Here is a 14,799-nt window from a genome sequence, read left to right as displayed (position 1 = left end):
TAGAGTCCACAGTCCTGCCAGGCACCTCAAAAGAGGTCCTCTCCTCTGCCTCACAGTACACCTGATATTTCATCTCAGTCAGATGACAGAAAGAGTAGATTTTGTACTGACAAACACCACAGAGTGCATAGATGAGTATATGTATATGTAATATACACACACACATATATATATATATTTAAAAAATATTATCTGAGGACTATTATTATCAAGTTTAAGTTATTGCTAAATATATGCTCAGATAACAGCCCATGTTTTGGTTGACAAACTTACTTGTTTAAGTTCTGACAAACTTACTTGTTTAAGAAGTTGCCACAAGACCCTCTGTTACAAATCTTTTCTTCATGACATCCTGCCCATATAAAACTAATACTTTCAAGCACATTTATTTCATTTTTTAAATTACACACATCATTAGATAAATGAAGCTAATCCCTAAACTTTCCCACTCACACATTCAATGTATCTCTTACATGTGTGTATACAGACATGATGAAAATTTCCCAGATGCTCAGAAGTTGGAAAACTGAAGAAATGATGCTGTTTATGTAACTGATTTGCTCTGTTTATATACGTGCTTTAGGAAACAATACAAGTGCACACTTGCACTTCCTCCACTATTCACAGCACCAAATGAATGGTGGTCACATAATGAGCATCTATTCAATATTTTGTTTTCTCCTCTCTGTTCAGTGTGTGGCCTCACTCCTTGTATTACACTGTGTTATGCACTGCCCTGAACAGAGTTACCAACTTCCTTCTGGCCTTCCCTGCAGGGCTCTGCACTACAAATGTTCCTGCATCCACTTTCACAACACCTTGAGATTACATTATATTATTGTTTTAATTTTACTGTTGGGTGTGGACAAGTTTTGAATGGGGGACTGAAATATTCACTAAATTTAGACATCCAAGACACAACACTGATCTTTCACAGCACGCCCTGTATTGCAATCATGGACAGCTCAGCTCCCCCAACTTGTTGCAGCCCCAACTGACCAGACCTCAGAACCTCATATCAAATATTGAGGCCATAAGAAATACGTAATCAAAGATTTCCCATGAAAAGTCGGGACAAAGGGACTCATGCCACACACTGCAGAAGCTTCTGGCTGAAGCAGAAATGCATTTTTAATGCTCTAAAGATCCCCATACTAGGAGGTTATTCTCAGTCTTTCTGAAGTTCCCAAGGGAAGCCCAGGCCTCCTGGGTCCATATTCAATGTCCTGAAAGCTCAGCTGCTCTGATGAGCACCTCTTGAGTCAGTCTCTGCCAGATCCCCAGTCCTCTTTCCACTCTGAACTTGTACCCATGGCAATCTGCAAAGGAGCCAAGCCCAGGTCCCCTCACTCCAAAGATCCTCCTCAGCACTCCCCTGTTCCCACCAATATCCCTTCTGACCTCTAGACACATGAGAGCACTCACACCTCCACCTCACCCCCTTCCCCTCCCAAACTTCCTCTCCAGGTAATTAGAGCATTGTTTCCAGCTTTCGATGCCAGCTGGTTTCTCCAGGCAGTGTTAGATCACACTTCAGCTCCTCATTAATGCAGAACAGGAAAAAAAAGCAAGTCTACATCTGTCCAGGACTGCTTAGAGGGAAAGCCCAGCTCAGTGTTCACGAGCAACAGGCTCAGCACAAACAACACCTCCTGTCTTGAGCTCGTCAAGCAGAGTAAAGATGGGTGAACATATGTCAAAAAACAAAAAAAGTTTGAGATTTTTCCTCAGAACTTACAGGACAACCAATTCTAGTCACAGCAACAACAAAAGCTACTTCCAGACACAAAGACCTCAAAATAAGTTCTGTGTCTCTGTTCCTTAAATAGACATTTCCAGGCTGTCCTAGTGGAAAAAAAAATACAGATAAAACAGTGCCATCTTCAATTTGCTCTACTTCCAGGATCTCCCCTGGTGCACAAAGTATACACAACTCTAAAAGGAAAGAGATACTGTTTCTAAACTATAGCTAATAAAATTCTTCATAAAAAATATTTATTCTGTTCTAAAAAGTGGCCATTTTCAATAAAATCTCTACCCATAAAGGAGTCTAATATACTACCATGTGCTCCATATTGATACCTATTAGTAGATTAGATATGTTGGCTTTTATGTAAAGAGTTTCCTGCAGCTATTTTATGATTGATAATATAGGTGTTACTTTAGTAGGTACAGCTTTTTATTAATATTGTGTATTTATCTTAAATAAATCCATGCAAAACCAGTAATTATATTGAGGGGGGAAGGGAGGATAAAGCCCTGTTTAGATTTCAGGGATTCACCATCTGAAAGCTTTTATTCTTCCACAGTGAAGGAAAGTTATGACCTTTGACATGTGGCCATGGTGCCAAAGAAACTGCTCATAAATGTGTGTCAGTAAAGAAGCAGAAATCAATAAATTCATTTAATCCAGTGAACTATTATGTAGTGAGACACAATATATTTTTCAAGAGCCAACTGCTCTACTCTCTCTCAAAAGACAAAAATTTTATGTAATGGATTTTTTTGATGTTCAATTTTTAGATTGTGTCTTAGATCCTTTAATAAGTATTTTGGTCAGTTATGGCACAATTTGTTAGTCCATTCATTTTGGTTTGAAAGATCCCCAATACAGCTGGATTCAGGTAGCACAACAGGAACACTAGAAGGCAGGCAGATATCCTATTAACAACCTCTACCACTACCAGAGATAAGTATCCCACAGGAATCAAACACTGGCAGGTGTTAAAAGTGTGTCTTTTTTTCCACACTGGGTGCTCAAGAGCAGAAAAAAATGAAATATTGTTCATCATTCCAAACAAAGTACTTTCAGAAGACCACACAAAGCACTATTTATAAAGGCTTTCAGCAATGCATTTGGTCACCTACCAAACACTGTAAGAATCAGCAGTAAGCAACACTGGGTAAAGATTATGACCACTAAAAACAAGTACTGACTGCCACGTGCTGGGAATGTCACAAAACTCCCATCAATGCTCCCAAGAATTCCACAGTTCATTTCTTGTAGGCTGTGGGATAAAACTGAGCTGCCTTCCTGGCACAGACTGGCTGAACTAATAAAAGCAGGATCCACTTTCAACCTCTATTGAAGATCAATGATAAATCTGCTTGCAAACCGTGGGCTACAGGGCTGTTTGCATAAATAAGCATTAAGGCAAGAGGGGAAAAAAGAGCTGGTCATATGCTCACTTAGGCTTTCAGAGAGGAGGTGGGGGAAGGAAGTTTCACCCTTGTAATTTGGGACATGCTAGGTACAAAGTTTCTCCTCGGGCAAAATGACAGAGTCGTGCCAGAACTCCCAGAGAATATTTCCAGTTAACATCAATTTACCGGATGTCACAGACAAGTTTAATGAACAAAATGATAAATGTCTGTCAATGGCTTCATAAAGTCAACGAATTCTCGTTACAAAGAACATACATAATGCACAGCTCTGCCTGAGGCACATGTTACAGTTATTAGAGGTTTACTAGAGATCTTGATGTGGACAGTGAAATGGTAATTTAATAATTTACCCTAGTTAATTTGCTGATAAGTCATCTAAGCAATTTATTAATATGTTCAAGATTGTACAAGCAGGAGTAAGCATTTAAAATTCTTCTGCATGTTCAAAGACTTTAATTTTAAGGTTTCTTTGAAAAGATAACGGGTTATTTGAAAACTTCCAGTTGTAACAAGTTGTAGAGCAAAAAACACTACTGTGTAATACTGATCTGGTTTTATTGTACATTATTGCAATGACTATTAAAACAGCTTTTTCTTAATTATAATTATTATTTGATTTTAAGTGACAGGCAGAGCACCTGAGACAAGATATTATACTTCTGTGGAATCATTTTTACCTCATCTAAATTTGGGGTTAAAACTGACCTCAAAGTATCTTATGACACTTCCCTCCTCTGTCACAGCTGTGAAAATAAGCTCCACTGGAAAACAGCACCTCCTTCCAGATAGGAATAAGGAAGGAGGGTCCCCAGAAGCAGTTTTGCAGATCCAAAGCAATGATGTAGCACATGTGACAATTTATAAAAGAAAAGGAAAAAAACAAAAACTAACTAAATGGAGGAAAATCAGCCTGCACCTGATGTGAGAAAGAAGCAATAGTGGAAACATGGGAGAGGACACAAATGATGAGAAAATTTTCAACATTAGAACAGATCAGCAAATAAATGAAAAGCTTTGCTATTTGATATGTTTTCCTCTCCATTTTAGGGTGTACAGAAGATGTCTCAATACAGCTTAAAAGAGCTGACAAACCTACTTTGTAAATATGGTGATATGGACACAGTGATAGACAACTTCTATAATTTTAAAGGGAGAAGATGGAGCATTGCTACTTCATATGAGAAACTCATACTACAAAGGCTAAGATGTAAGCTGGTTTTCTAAACTTATTTTAACTTGTTTGGACATTAATCTAAAATGGCTCAAAGTAGAGCTAAGAAAACCCCAGAAACCATTAAGGTTTTACACAAGAAATTGTGACCTACTGGAATGAGAATAAACAACGTAATCAATCAATGTGATGGGGATTGTTATCTGAAGACGCTAAAAATCAAATTTGAAAATATAAAATTGCTTCTGTTCACGGGATCCTCTCTGGTTTCCAACTTTCATTCATCACTATATACAAGATGCACACCACAAGCTGTAAAGATTTCGTTTAACTTCCCCCCAGCTATGTATTACAAGAACACCAGATGACATGTTTAATGCTTGTAATAACTTGTCTCTTGTTACCTCGTGTAATAAAGTACCTCTTATGCCTGGTCAATCAGTATTTCTTTTAAAATTCTCACTCATAATAATTTCAAATAATTTCAAAATTAAACTACTGCAGCTCAGAACTAAAGAACAAATTTCTAACACATTTCTAAGCCAAAGAAAATTGTTGCTATTTTTAAATTCTAAATCATAATTTTAGCATGTTCTGAGGCTAGAGGACTAGGACAAGGTACATTTTGCTGTTCTGTCATCAGTACACCACTCAGAGTATCTTGCAGGTAAGACAGACTTTCCTCACTGTCCAGGAGAATTGTGCCAGGACTCTGAGGGCTGACACTGCTTTCAAACACAGTTTTTCTCCAAGGCTGGAGGTGTCATTTGCTCAGCAGTATTCTACCATTTAAAAAATTGGTAAAATACAAGTGAAAATGTAGCTGTGAGATCTTCTTGTAAGAGGAAGAAAGTAGATTGTTGTTGTCTGGTTTGTGTTCCAGGAGTCATTCATATAAACTTTGGATATAAAGCTTGTTGTCAGCATTCCTATGTCTTTTATAACAAGTTCATTTTCAGTATTTCATTTCTCACGTTGCATTCTACTGCTCTGAATCCAGCAAACAAGCAGTAATTTACTGAATACTCTTGCTACAATGTTCAGGCTAGAACCAAACTTGCTCAAGCTTAGCTACCAAAAAAATTTACAGTTTTCTCATCAGCCAAAGTCAGAAAAGACCCTGCCGAAGTGGGAATTTTAAAGTTGTTTAGTGTAATACTGGCACAGAAAGACTCAGGACTCCTGACATTTTTACTCTATTAAATACAAAGATTACACGTTCTGTCATTCTTGGGTTTTGAAAATAAGAATCTAAGTGAACTTCAGGAGCAGACCTGTCTGCCTCTGGGGGAAATGATACCTAGATTTTATTTACATTGCAGATGCTCTGATGTGTCAGAAACTTCTACCAGAACAACAAGAGATGGGCACTTGAGAAACCAGCACTTTGAACAGAGCCTTAAGATGCTAATTGTATTATCCAGATGCCACTTAATTTATTTTGTCTTTGAGGGCATTTATGTTGAAAAACAAACAAACAAACAAAAACTTCTCACCTAAGACCAAATTTGATTTTATTGAAAAAAAACTCCAACAAAACCAATAGAATTATTATTAAGACTTTAGAAACAAAGTAAAAGCAGCAGGGAAAAAAAAATCTGTCTAGTAATGCTTATTTATATTTCCCTCTAATAAATTAGGAAGGCCATCTCCCTCCAAAGTTATTACATAGGGAAAAAAAAAAAAAAAAAAAAAAAAAAACAAGGAGGAGTTTACAAAAGTTCCATACACTAAGTCATAACCAAACTGTCTGTACTCAGGTGGTTTCACAGACACCTCTTCCCGAAGTCTTCTGTTTATGTCTTTTTAAAGTAACTATTTAATCCATACGATCAAAAATTGTTTCCACTACAGATGCAGGTTTTGGAAGGCTGCCAGATGGATTTCTAACTCCCAACACAAATGATCTACTGCGATTTTTTTTCCACCTCTAACTCAATTGCTGAGACAATCAGCTTTAAAATGTAGACACTGCTTAAAATGCTGCTGCTTAAAAGCTACCTAGAGGTTGACCCTAGTAACTAATGTTGACCACACAACCCACACTTACTCAACAAAATGTGGAGTCTTGACATTGTTGATTACTTTTTCACTTAGGTGGTGATTACCAGTTATAAAGACTGGAAGTAATCAATCCCAATTTAACAGCTGGGCCTATTGATGAAACAAAACCAAAACAAAATAAAAAGCAAAACTAAATAAAGATTATGTCCACAATTTTGGAGATAAAGTGTGGAAAAAATACAAAATGCTGAGGAAAACAAACAAATACTAAGCACGAGTTTGTCCAACAACGGGCATGACCATATTTCTGTAGGAAAACGCTTAGTAACTTCTAAATTCTTCCTCCAAGATTCTCTTTTGTCATTGTCTTAAATTGTTCTGCACACCATCAATAGCCACAGCTGTTAAATTGTGAAGACGTGACAACAAGTCTCTAGGCAAACAACTGCTCAGAGTGAGATCCTTTTCTTTAGGATAATCAGAGCTGGCTGACAAAAGGGGGCCTTACTGAATGCCCTTTCAACAATTTCTACACCAAGAAATGCAGAGAAAAAGCGAGGGGAAAGAAAGGGAGCAGTGGGGGGGGAGCACCACACTGCAGGAACAGAACAGCATCTTTTGCTGCCATACATTGCTTTGCAAGTAGGAAAGGAATCTCCACAGTTTTGTGCACAGAGCTTGCACCAGGTAAAGGCATGAAGTTCTTTTGGCCAGAGCTCTGAACAACATCCAGCACAGCACCATGTTTTCCTTCAACGTTTCTCACGTATGTGAGGGTTTTATTAGCTACAGAGTGCACTGCCAAAAAGATTGAGCATTCTTTTAAAAAAAAAGAAGCTAGCAAAAAATTTATACATTGTAAAGTTACAATGATAAAAACTAGTAAATAAACCCTAACAGCTTTGGTGTGACTACCTAGGAAGAAAAGCAAGGGCATGGAAGGCCTGGCATTAGGCTTGAGACAAATTTGAAACTGAGGTGTTGAGGAAACTCATAAAAAGCTCACCTCTCAAGTGACATAGTAGTGGAAACAAACACTGTTCATGTACACTAAGTTAAGTTTTATACATTTTTAATCTTAGTAACAATATAAAAGCCCATTCCTTATTCTGTGGAAGAGCTCTTACAAGTGCAGCCCAGCCATTGTTGAAAAAGGAGGGAATGCCCTGGTACCAACAATAACAAAAAAGTAACTAATAGTTATGTCTTTAAAGGATGCTGATAATTGCCTTCTGTCAAGGTGCTGCAGGACTTCAGGTCAAAAGATGCCTGGGGAGTTGTAGAGGAAAATACCATAATAAAAAGGGTTAAGAAAGATAGTATTTCCCAGTTTTCTTACTTCTTCGGGATATCTCAGTTAAAGAACAAAAATCTTACTGTTCTTCATTGTTATCAACTGTCATTGCTGACTAAGCCATTGGAACCTCACCCTCCTGCCTAAAAATACTGGAATTTAAATGCACTAAGGATCAGCCATGTGGACTCTCAGCTTAGAAACAAATTTTCTTCTCAGGATACTCAAATGAACTAATCAAAGCAACAGCAGTGGGGCAGCAGTTGTCCAAACCAGACCACCAGGTTCCTCGAGCTGTCTGTAACCACACCAGTTCTACAGCATTAAGACTTTGCTCTCCTTCAATACACAACTATTGCCTACAGCTGCCATTTGCCATTTCACTTCCACCTCAGTCCAAAACCACTTCTGTCCCCTAACACCACCCTTCTTTCTCACAATTTGTACCTCTCTCATTACTATTTAAAATAACTAAACATAACTTTGAGTTCTACATCCATTTGGAAGACACCTGAAATGACAGATTTCATAGAAAGCAAAAACTATATTGATAGACCATAGCTATTAATCCTGTTATTTTAAAGCGAGATACAAAATTATTTTTTAAAAAATCAGTAGCAGAGGGGCAAAATTTAGCCTACGTGTTTCACAAAGGCCATAGTTTGATGAGTGTAAGTTTCATTAACCTTCCCCTGTCCCCACTAAGTCTTCCCACCTCCACTTCAGTCCTCTCAGTTACACCAGTGCAATCACTGAGTGGCTCCAAGACAAACCATATCAGGGAACTCATCTGGGTTAAACACCATCTTTTGTTTTAATTCTATTATTTTAACCCAGAGCAGTTCTCTACACGTGCAGCTGTGCCCACACAAGGAACTGCACAATGCCAAAGTGGGAACAAACAGCTGGAGCTGCTGAGGAAACAGGATTGTCACAGTACAGAAAGAGGCTCAGCTGGATGCACTCCTCAGTGCAAACATTTAAAAGCAGAGGAAAAGATGCTGTTAGGCTATAAAAACATAAATATGGCCAGTTATTGGCAGGACAGTGGGACCTGAAGTCACATCACTGCCTCAGCAGGTAAGCAAAATTATGAACTTCCCACCAAGTATAGCCTGCTATGTGCAAAGGGCCCAGCATTCCACAAGCTGCAGTGCAGGGGGCACACACAGAGTTTCCCTCCAGGAGCACTGGAGGGTGCTTCCCAGAAACCTTCTTGCATAACACCTCACTCTTGTGAAATGTAGAAACCTGTACAAGGAGAATTAGGCATACATTTCTTCTAATTCACAAACATTAAAATCAATTCAGCCAAGTTACAACAGGATAAAGGGTTATCTGGGAATGCTGTTTATTTACCATCCAACTATCTCAAGAGTTCAATTTCTACTTTTTATGAAAAGGACAGTGAGCAACCTATCCAATCACTGCCCAAAGCCCATGTTACCAGCTTCAGAATATGATCCACCCTCTCCATTGTTCCTGAATAATATTTTATTGGAAGTCTAGCTTTATTTTTAGACAGAATCTTAATTAACTGTGGTTGAATAATCAAAATTTTAAAATGCAGGAAAACAAAAATCTCAGCTTATTTTGGATGATTTAAAGTTGTACCAAAGGGACTTTCTCTGAAGTCTGCATTCCCTTTATATTCTGTTAAAAGAGATCTCTCTCAGTAGCAGTGGCAAAAATTGAATTTTGAGTAAGTCATGCTCTTAAGCAGTACCATTATCCCCCCACATGTTGCCTCACAAAGAAGCAGACAGGACCTCCTCCTCTGCCCCCACATCAATCAGCCAGCTTTGGAAGTAACTACAAGCATGTACTGAAACTAATATTTAGCTTTACCTAAGCACTACCTCAGCACCAGAGTTTCCTTTTAAAAAAGTAGGGGGATCTCACCAAAAAAAAAGCCCTAAATTAGTCAAATTCTTTTGTGCATGGATGAACAACAGGAAAGCAAAGCCTTGGGGCCTCTGGGGAGGAACCCTGTCCCTGCAGACCTACTCTGATGTGCTCGGGAGATAAGGCTCCATAGTGACACTTAAGGAAAGGCTTGCTCACATTTGAATTTCTGCATTCCTCAAGAACAATTCATGGCAATCACTAACTTTGCAGAGGAGCTACATGAAAGCTTTGGCCAATGAATGAGGGTCATCTGCTCTTTATCACAAGGGTAAACCTCATCCTGGCCAGTTTCTAACCTTTTAACCCTGTGAATTCTTAATTTGCACATGAATAATGGAATTCTTGCCAAGAGTGCAACCTTCAGCTTCCAGTTTCTAACTTTAGAAACCAAGACCTGATCTCCTTGTGTGTTCAGATCTTAAACTCTTGGACAGATTAAAGTTTTTGATTTCCAAATGCAACACTAAACATTACAATTCTGAAGCAAAAGATAAGCTTATTGGCAAAACCTCTGACCAGGCAAAGTAAAAGAACATCCTCACACCCTGCTGCTACCAGTAACTGAAGAGAGCATTTGCTTTTTTCCTCCAAAGAAAGAATGCCCATTTAATGCCTATTCTCCACCTGTTTAATATGTATAGTTCCTTCTGTACCCTGACCACAAAGTAATTTGCCTTTGCAGCAATTGACAACTGCTTCTAAAAAGAAAAATTGTAAGGCTACAAAATCCCCCCACAAGACTTTCATTTATTTCACTTAAAATGTCTGCAAAGTTCAATCAGCTCATGAGAGCAGGCAGGAGCACTGTGAAAATGAGAGAGAAAACTAATTTTGCACGTGTTTTATGGGCTCCAAATTATCACAATACAAATTACTGCCCAATTTCACAGCTTTACTGTAAAGATGACATTCTGAAACGGGTCTGATTGGTGCATGACTAAAGAGAAGAGACTGCTACATCGGATAACTTCATGTTTGGCCACTAGTTAACCACTTAATCACTAAGTCAACAGCACCTACTGTGATCATTATGGATCCGCTATCTCTTCCAGTTTTCTCCAACAGCCATAGAAAGCCTTTCAAGTATTCAAAGAAGAAAAAGAAACCTTTTGTCACAGTCTTACAGAGAAGGGGAGGAAGGGAAAAAAAAAGGGCTGCAAAACAAGAATCTCACTTCACAGCACACAATCAATTGGTTCACAAAACTTTCTTGGTGAAAATCAGCAAAATTAAACCACCTTTCTGGTGAAATAATGTGTATGCAAGAAACAAACATTTACAGAAGTTCAGTACTGTCTGAATAAAACCAAACACCATGCTATTCTAATAGTGCTCTGTACTATTCCAGAAGTTCTCTGGTATTAAGCATAGAGCTCATCCTGCAATGTCTCCAATTTAAAGTGGCCCTGAAGTTACCAGTCCTACCCACAGAATCCATTAGCCACTGCTTAGCTTTATGTTAGTTAACAACAACAAAAATGTCCTATCCTCTTTAGAAGGGTTTTCTTGTCTAAGTTTTAATCATGCTGACACTCTGAAACTTGGTGAGGTGAATTGAAATGTCAAAAATTGTAATACTTCATTTTTCCAAAAGCACCTACAAATTACTTAGTCTATCCATCCTGTATATAAGCAAGATAAAAAGTAATAGGTAGGCAGGTTTTTTGAAATGGAAAGTTCAGAGTTTCACATTCTTACAGCATGTAAAAACTCAGCACTCACATGGAGCCACCTGCTTCTAGGATGGTTTTGAAGCACCCAGTTTTCTGGCTCACTGAACAAGACTTTTCACACCTTCCTGGGGGATCTCGTGGACAGTTTTTGCAATCAGGTCAGAAGCACACAGGAAAAAGCTAACAAACTTTAGCATTCACACATGTTTAAATGTAAGCTAATATACTAAAAATTCATTAACTAGTTTCAGATTGAATTTAGTAAAAGCTGCAACTTAGAACTAATGTCTAGTTTTCACAGAGGTACCAGCACTAGTTTTAGTCAACTTGCTACTAAGAACAGGGTCAAAGAGGTCAAAGGAAGTCTTTTCCTATTAGATTAAGTTCATCAGTTAAGTCCTATTATAGAGGGAACATGAGAAGACTACATAAACTGTGTACTCTCTGTGTTATACTTGCTTTGAAATGAAAGTTTTCTTTACTTTACCAAAATTTACTTTTCTTTGAAAAGCACATTCCCATGTACTTTTGAGAAGCAAAAGAAGATCATGTTGTAGAAGCAGTCTATGGCAAAGCCCTGCACTGCCATGGAAGAAGGCACAGCATTCCGTTCCTCACACGTATCTCTTGCTCAATGTTTAAAGATGATAGGAAAATGGAGGGCAACAAACACCCGGGGTCACTGTTAAAGTCATAAAGGCACTTAGACACAACTATTTCCTTCACCCAGCAGTAGGGAGCCCCTCCAGAAATGTGACTCTCCCTCGCCAGTGGAACCACACAACAGGCCCTGCTGGGAGGTTCCAGAGGAACCAAAAGGGACAGCACCCACTTGGCTTGGCTGAACATGTGTAGGAAAGCAAGGCCTTACAGCTGACCAGAAAACCTCTTTTCTCTCCCAGAGATAAACATCTACATTAATCATTCCACCCAAGATGGCACAATGCAACATCAACCTACTGAACAAGGATTTTTTTTTTTTTTTTTAATCAGATCTGTAGATAACCCTTGTAAGGCTGCTAGGACAGCACCTGGGAAAAAAAGACCCAGGACTTCTGTAGCCTGCATGACCCTGCACCACCACCTGTTCCAGAGACCAGTGACACACATAAGCCACCCACACAAGGCACCAGAGGTCTCACAGGTGCCTGCACCACTTCTGCCACATCAGGAACTGAAAAAGGGACCACCGTAAGTTTTCCCCATAATCTTTAAACACTTAAAAAGAAATAAAAGTTCTCTAGAATTACTCTATAATTTTGCATTTTAACTTTTCAGGTACACAATCAGAACGATAAGTTGTTGCATGTTGTTCAGGGAATTGCTGTCACAAACTCAGGAGCAGGTTAATAAACAGGAGCTGGGACTTACTTGCTAGTGTGAGGTGACTTTTTTGGCTGAGAATGGCCCCATACTTGTTCAGAGCTAAGCACTGGTAAAATCCTTCATCAGAGAGCTCTCCCTTCTTTCCTTCCACCTCACTGATGTACAACGAGCCATTGGATAAAGTGTAGATCCGTTCGTTTTCAGACACTTTGCCTCCATTTTTCAGCCAGGTGATAGTTATAGGAGCTTCCCCGCGGGCCTGGCAGTCTAAAACCACCGGCTCCTTCCTCGGCACAGTAACGTCCTGAGGCTCCTTCACAAAGAACAGTTCGCTAAAGCACCACACTCCTAAGGGAGAAGGGAAAATAACAGAAAACACGTTGCCTGTGAGGACAGACGTGCAAAGAGAGACGGGCAGTCCCCGAGCGCCGCAGAGAGTTGGGATCACCCGCGGGACGCGCAGCACGAGGTGAGGCCACCGCTGCCACACGCTCCGAACTCGGACAACTCCGGGAAAACTCGGTACAGACCCCAAGCGGCGCGGAGCCCCGAGGCGGTAAAAAGCCAAGGACCCGGAGAAGCAGCGCCTTCCCCCCCGGCCCGGACACCACACAGGTGCGACCGCCCCGCCCGGCCCCGCTCGCTAATTTTACAAGCCTGCCAAAGCAGCCGGAGCGGGGCGCGTCGTAAAAAGGCTGATTTTACAAGGAATCGTTAGGGAAAACCCCTGGCCAGAGCGCGGAGGGGCCGCGCACCGCTCACTCCCCCCTCCCGCCCCGTCGCGGCGCGAACAAAGCGCGGAGCCGCCGCCGGTTCCCGCTCCCGTCCCCGCTCCCTCCGGCCGGTCCCGGGTAAATAACGCCACGTGCGGCGGGGCCGGGCCGGGCGGACAATGGGCGCGGGACTCACCTGGCAGCAGCAGCGGGAGCAGCAGCAGCGGGAGCAGCAGCAGCAGCAGCGGCGGGCGGCGGAGCGGCGCCATTCAGCGGGACGCGGCGGGCTCACACCCGGCCCCGCCGGCCGCTCCTGCTCCGGTCAGCGGGCGGGGGGAGGAGACTGCGGGCGGACGGAGCGGCCCTGGCGCGCCCGTCCCGGCCCTACTCTCGGCATCTCGTCTCCATTGGCCTTTGGGGAGAAGAGGGGCGAGGGGCAGGGCCGGCCGGAGGAGGGAGGGAGGGAGGGACGCGGCTGGACGGGGCGGGCGCAGGGCGGGGGGTCGCGGCGGACAATGCGGGGGGCGGCGGGGCCGCACGAGGGGCCGCGGGCTCCGGCGCCATCGGGGCCGAGCACAGCCCCGGGGACGCGGCTCCTCCCGAACAGCACCGGGAGCCGACGGCAGCTCCGCCGGGCCCCGAGCCGGCACTTTGGACCGCGGTACTTTGGCGGGCGGGCTGAGCCTTCCAGCCGTGCCATTCCCCGGGCCGCCGGGCTCCCCCGGGCTCCCCCGGGCCCCGCAGGGCTCACGGGCACGGCGAGCACCGGCAACACGTGCCCCGGACCCGGTGCGATGTTACCGAAGGGCTGTGCCAGAGCCAGAGCTCCCGCCCGGAGCCCCGGACCGGGGGAGACGCTGAGCGCCGGGCCCTGCGCTGCTCGGGGCAGGTGCAGCACCGTCTGCGTGTGCCAGAGCATCCCCACACCCGGATAAAACTGCCCTTCCTACACATGCAGGCAAATGTTTGACTCGAGGATGGGCATTGATCAGAAATAAAAAGCCAGATTTTGTTAGTGGTTCTCACTGAGCCCATCCCACAGCACCAACAGAGCCGCTTCCAGCTGGTCACACAGGACAGCCCTGTGCTGTCGAGGATCAGCTGCTCTTTACTTACATCCTCAGAAAACAGCCCTAGGTTTACATCTGTCTGTTAGCTTGCAAAAATGCAACCTAAACAGCAAACGTGGCTTGAGAATTTATGCCATCAGCACTCTCTGGATAATGTGTGTGGGAGATACCATCAAATGCTGCTGTATCATTTAAGCTTTCAGTTCCACCCCGATGTTACTCCATGCTTGCAGCCAGCAATTTCTAGTCTCTTTTTTTGTCTGTTCAGATTTCTAGTTTCTAAAGTTACCGTGTAGGAAGGCATCTTCTTACTCAGCAGATTTGCCCTATGTTTGCATTCATTGTGAGAGCTGCTGACTTCAGTGACAGGCAAGTTTTTACTGCTTTTTGTTCCTGCCAGCACTGCAAAGCTCACAGAGCTGAGAGCTGGCAGCCAAACGAGTCCCTTCTGCTGCATCATCACCGGGACTGGCTA

At 42.2% G+C, this 14,799-nt stretch overlaps 1 protein-coding gene across 1 annotated transcript in view; it reads right to left on the bottom strand.

Annotated features, from left to right (window-relative positions):
* PRTG (protogenin) overlaps window positions 1-14,173 on the bottom strand; it is a gene marked incomplete at both ends in the record, with an annotated part of 75,889 nt that extends 61,716 nt beyond the window's left edge. The window contains 3 exons of the mRNA XM_083870652.1: window positions 12,587-12,925; window positions 13,297-13,450; window positions 13,643-14,173. Of these exons, the coding sequence (XP_083726778.1) occupies window positions 12,587-12,925; window positions 13,297-13,450; window positions 13,643-14,173 (1,024 nt within the window). The remainder of the gene's footprint in view (window positions 1-12,586; window positions 12,926-13,296; window positions 13,451-13,642) is intronic.
* Window positions 14,174-14,799: the final 626 nt, after the last annotated feature.

Source organism: Zosterops lateralis (assembly GCF_965231275.1).
Source record: "Zosterops lateralis genome assembly, chromosome: 13".
In the NCBI taxonomy this organism is placed as follows: domain Eukaryota; kingdom Metazoa; phylum Chordata; class Aves; order Passeriformes; family Zosteropidae; genus Zosterops; species Zosterops lateralis.
The sequence above is the reverse complement of the archived record's forward strand: the minus strand, read 5'-3'. Positions and strand labels throughout refer to the sequence as shown.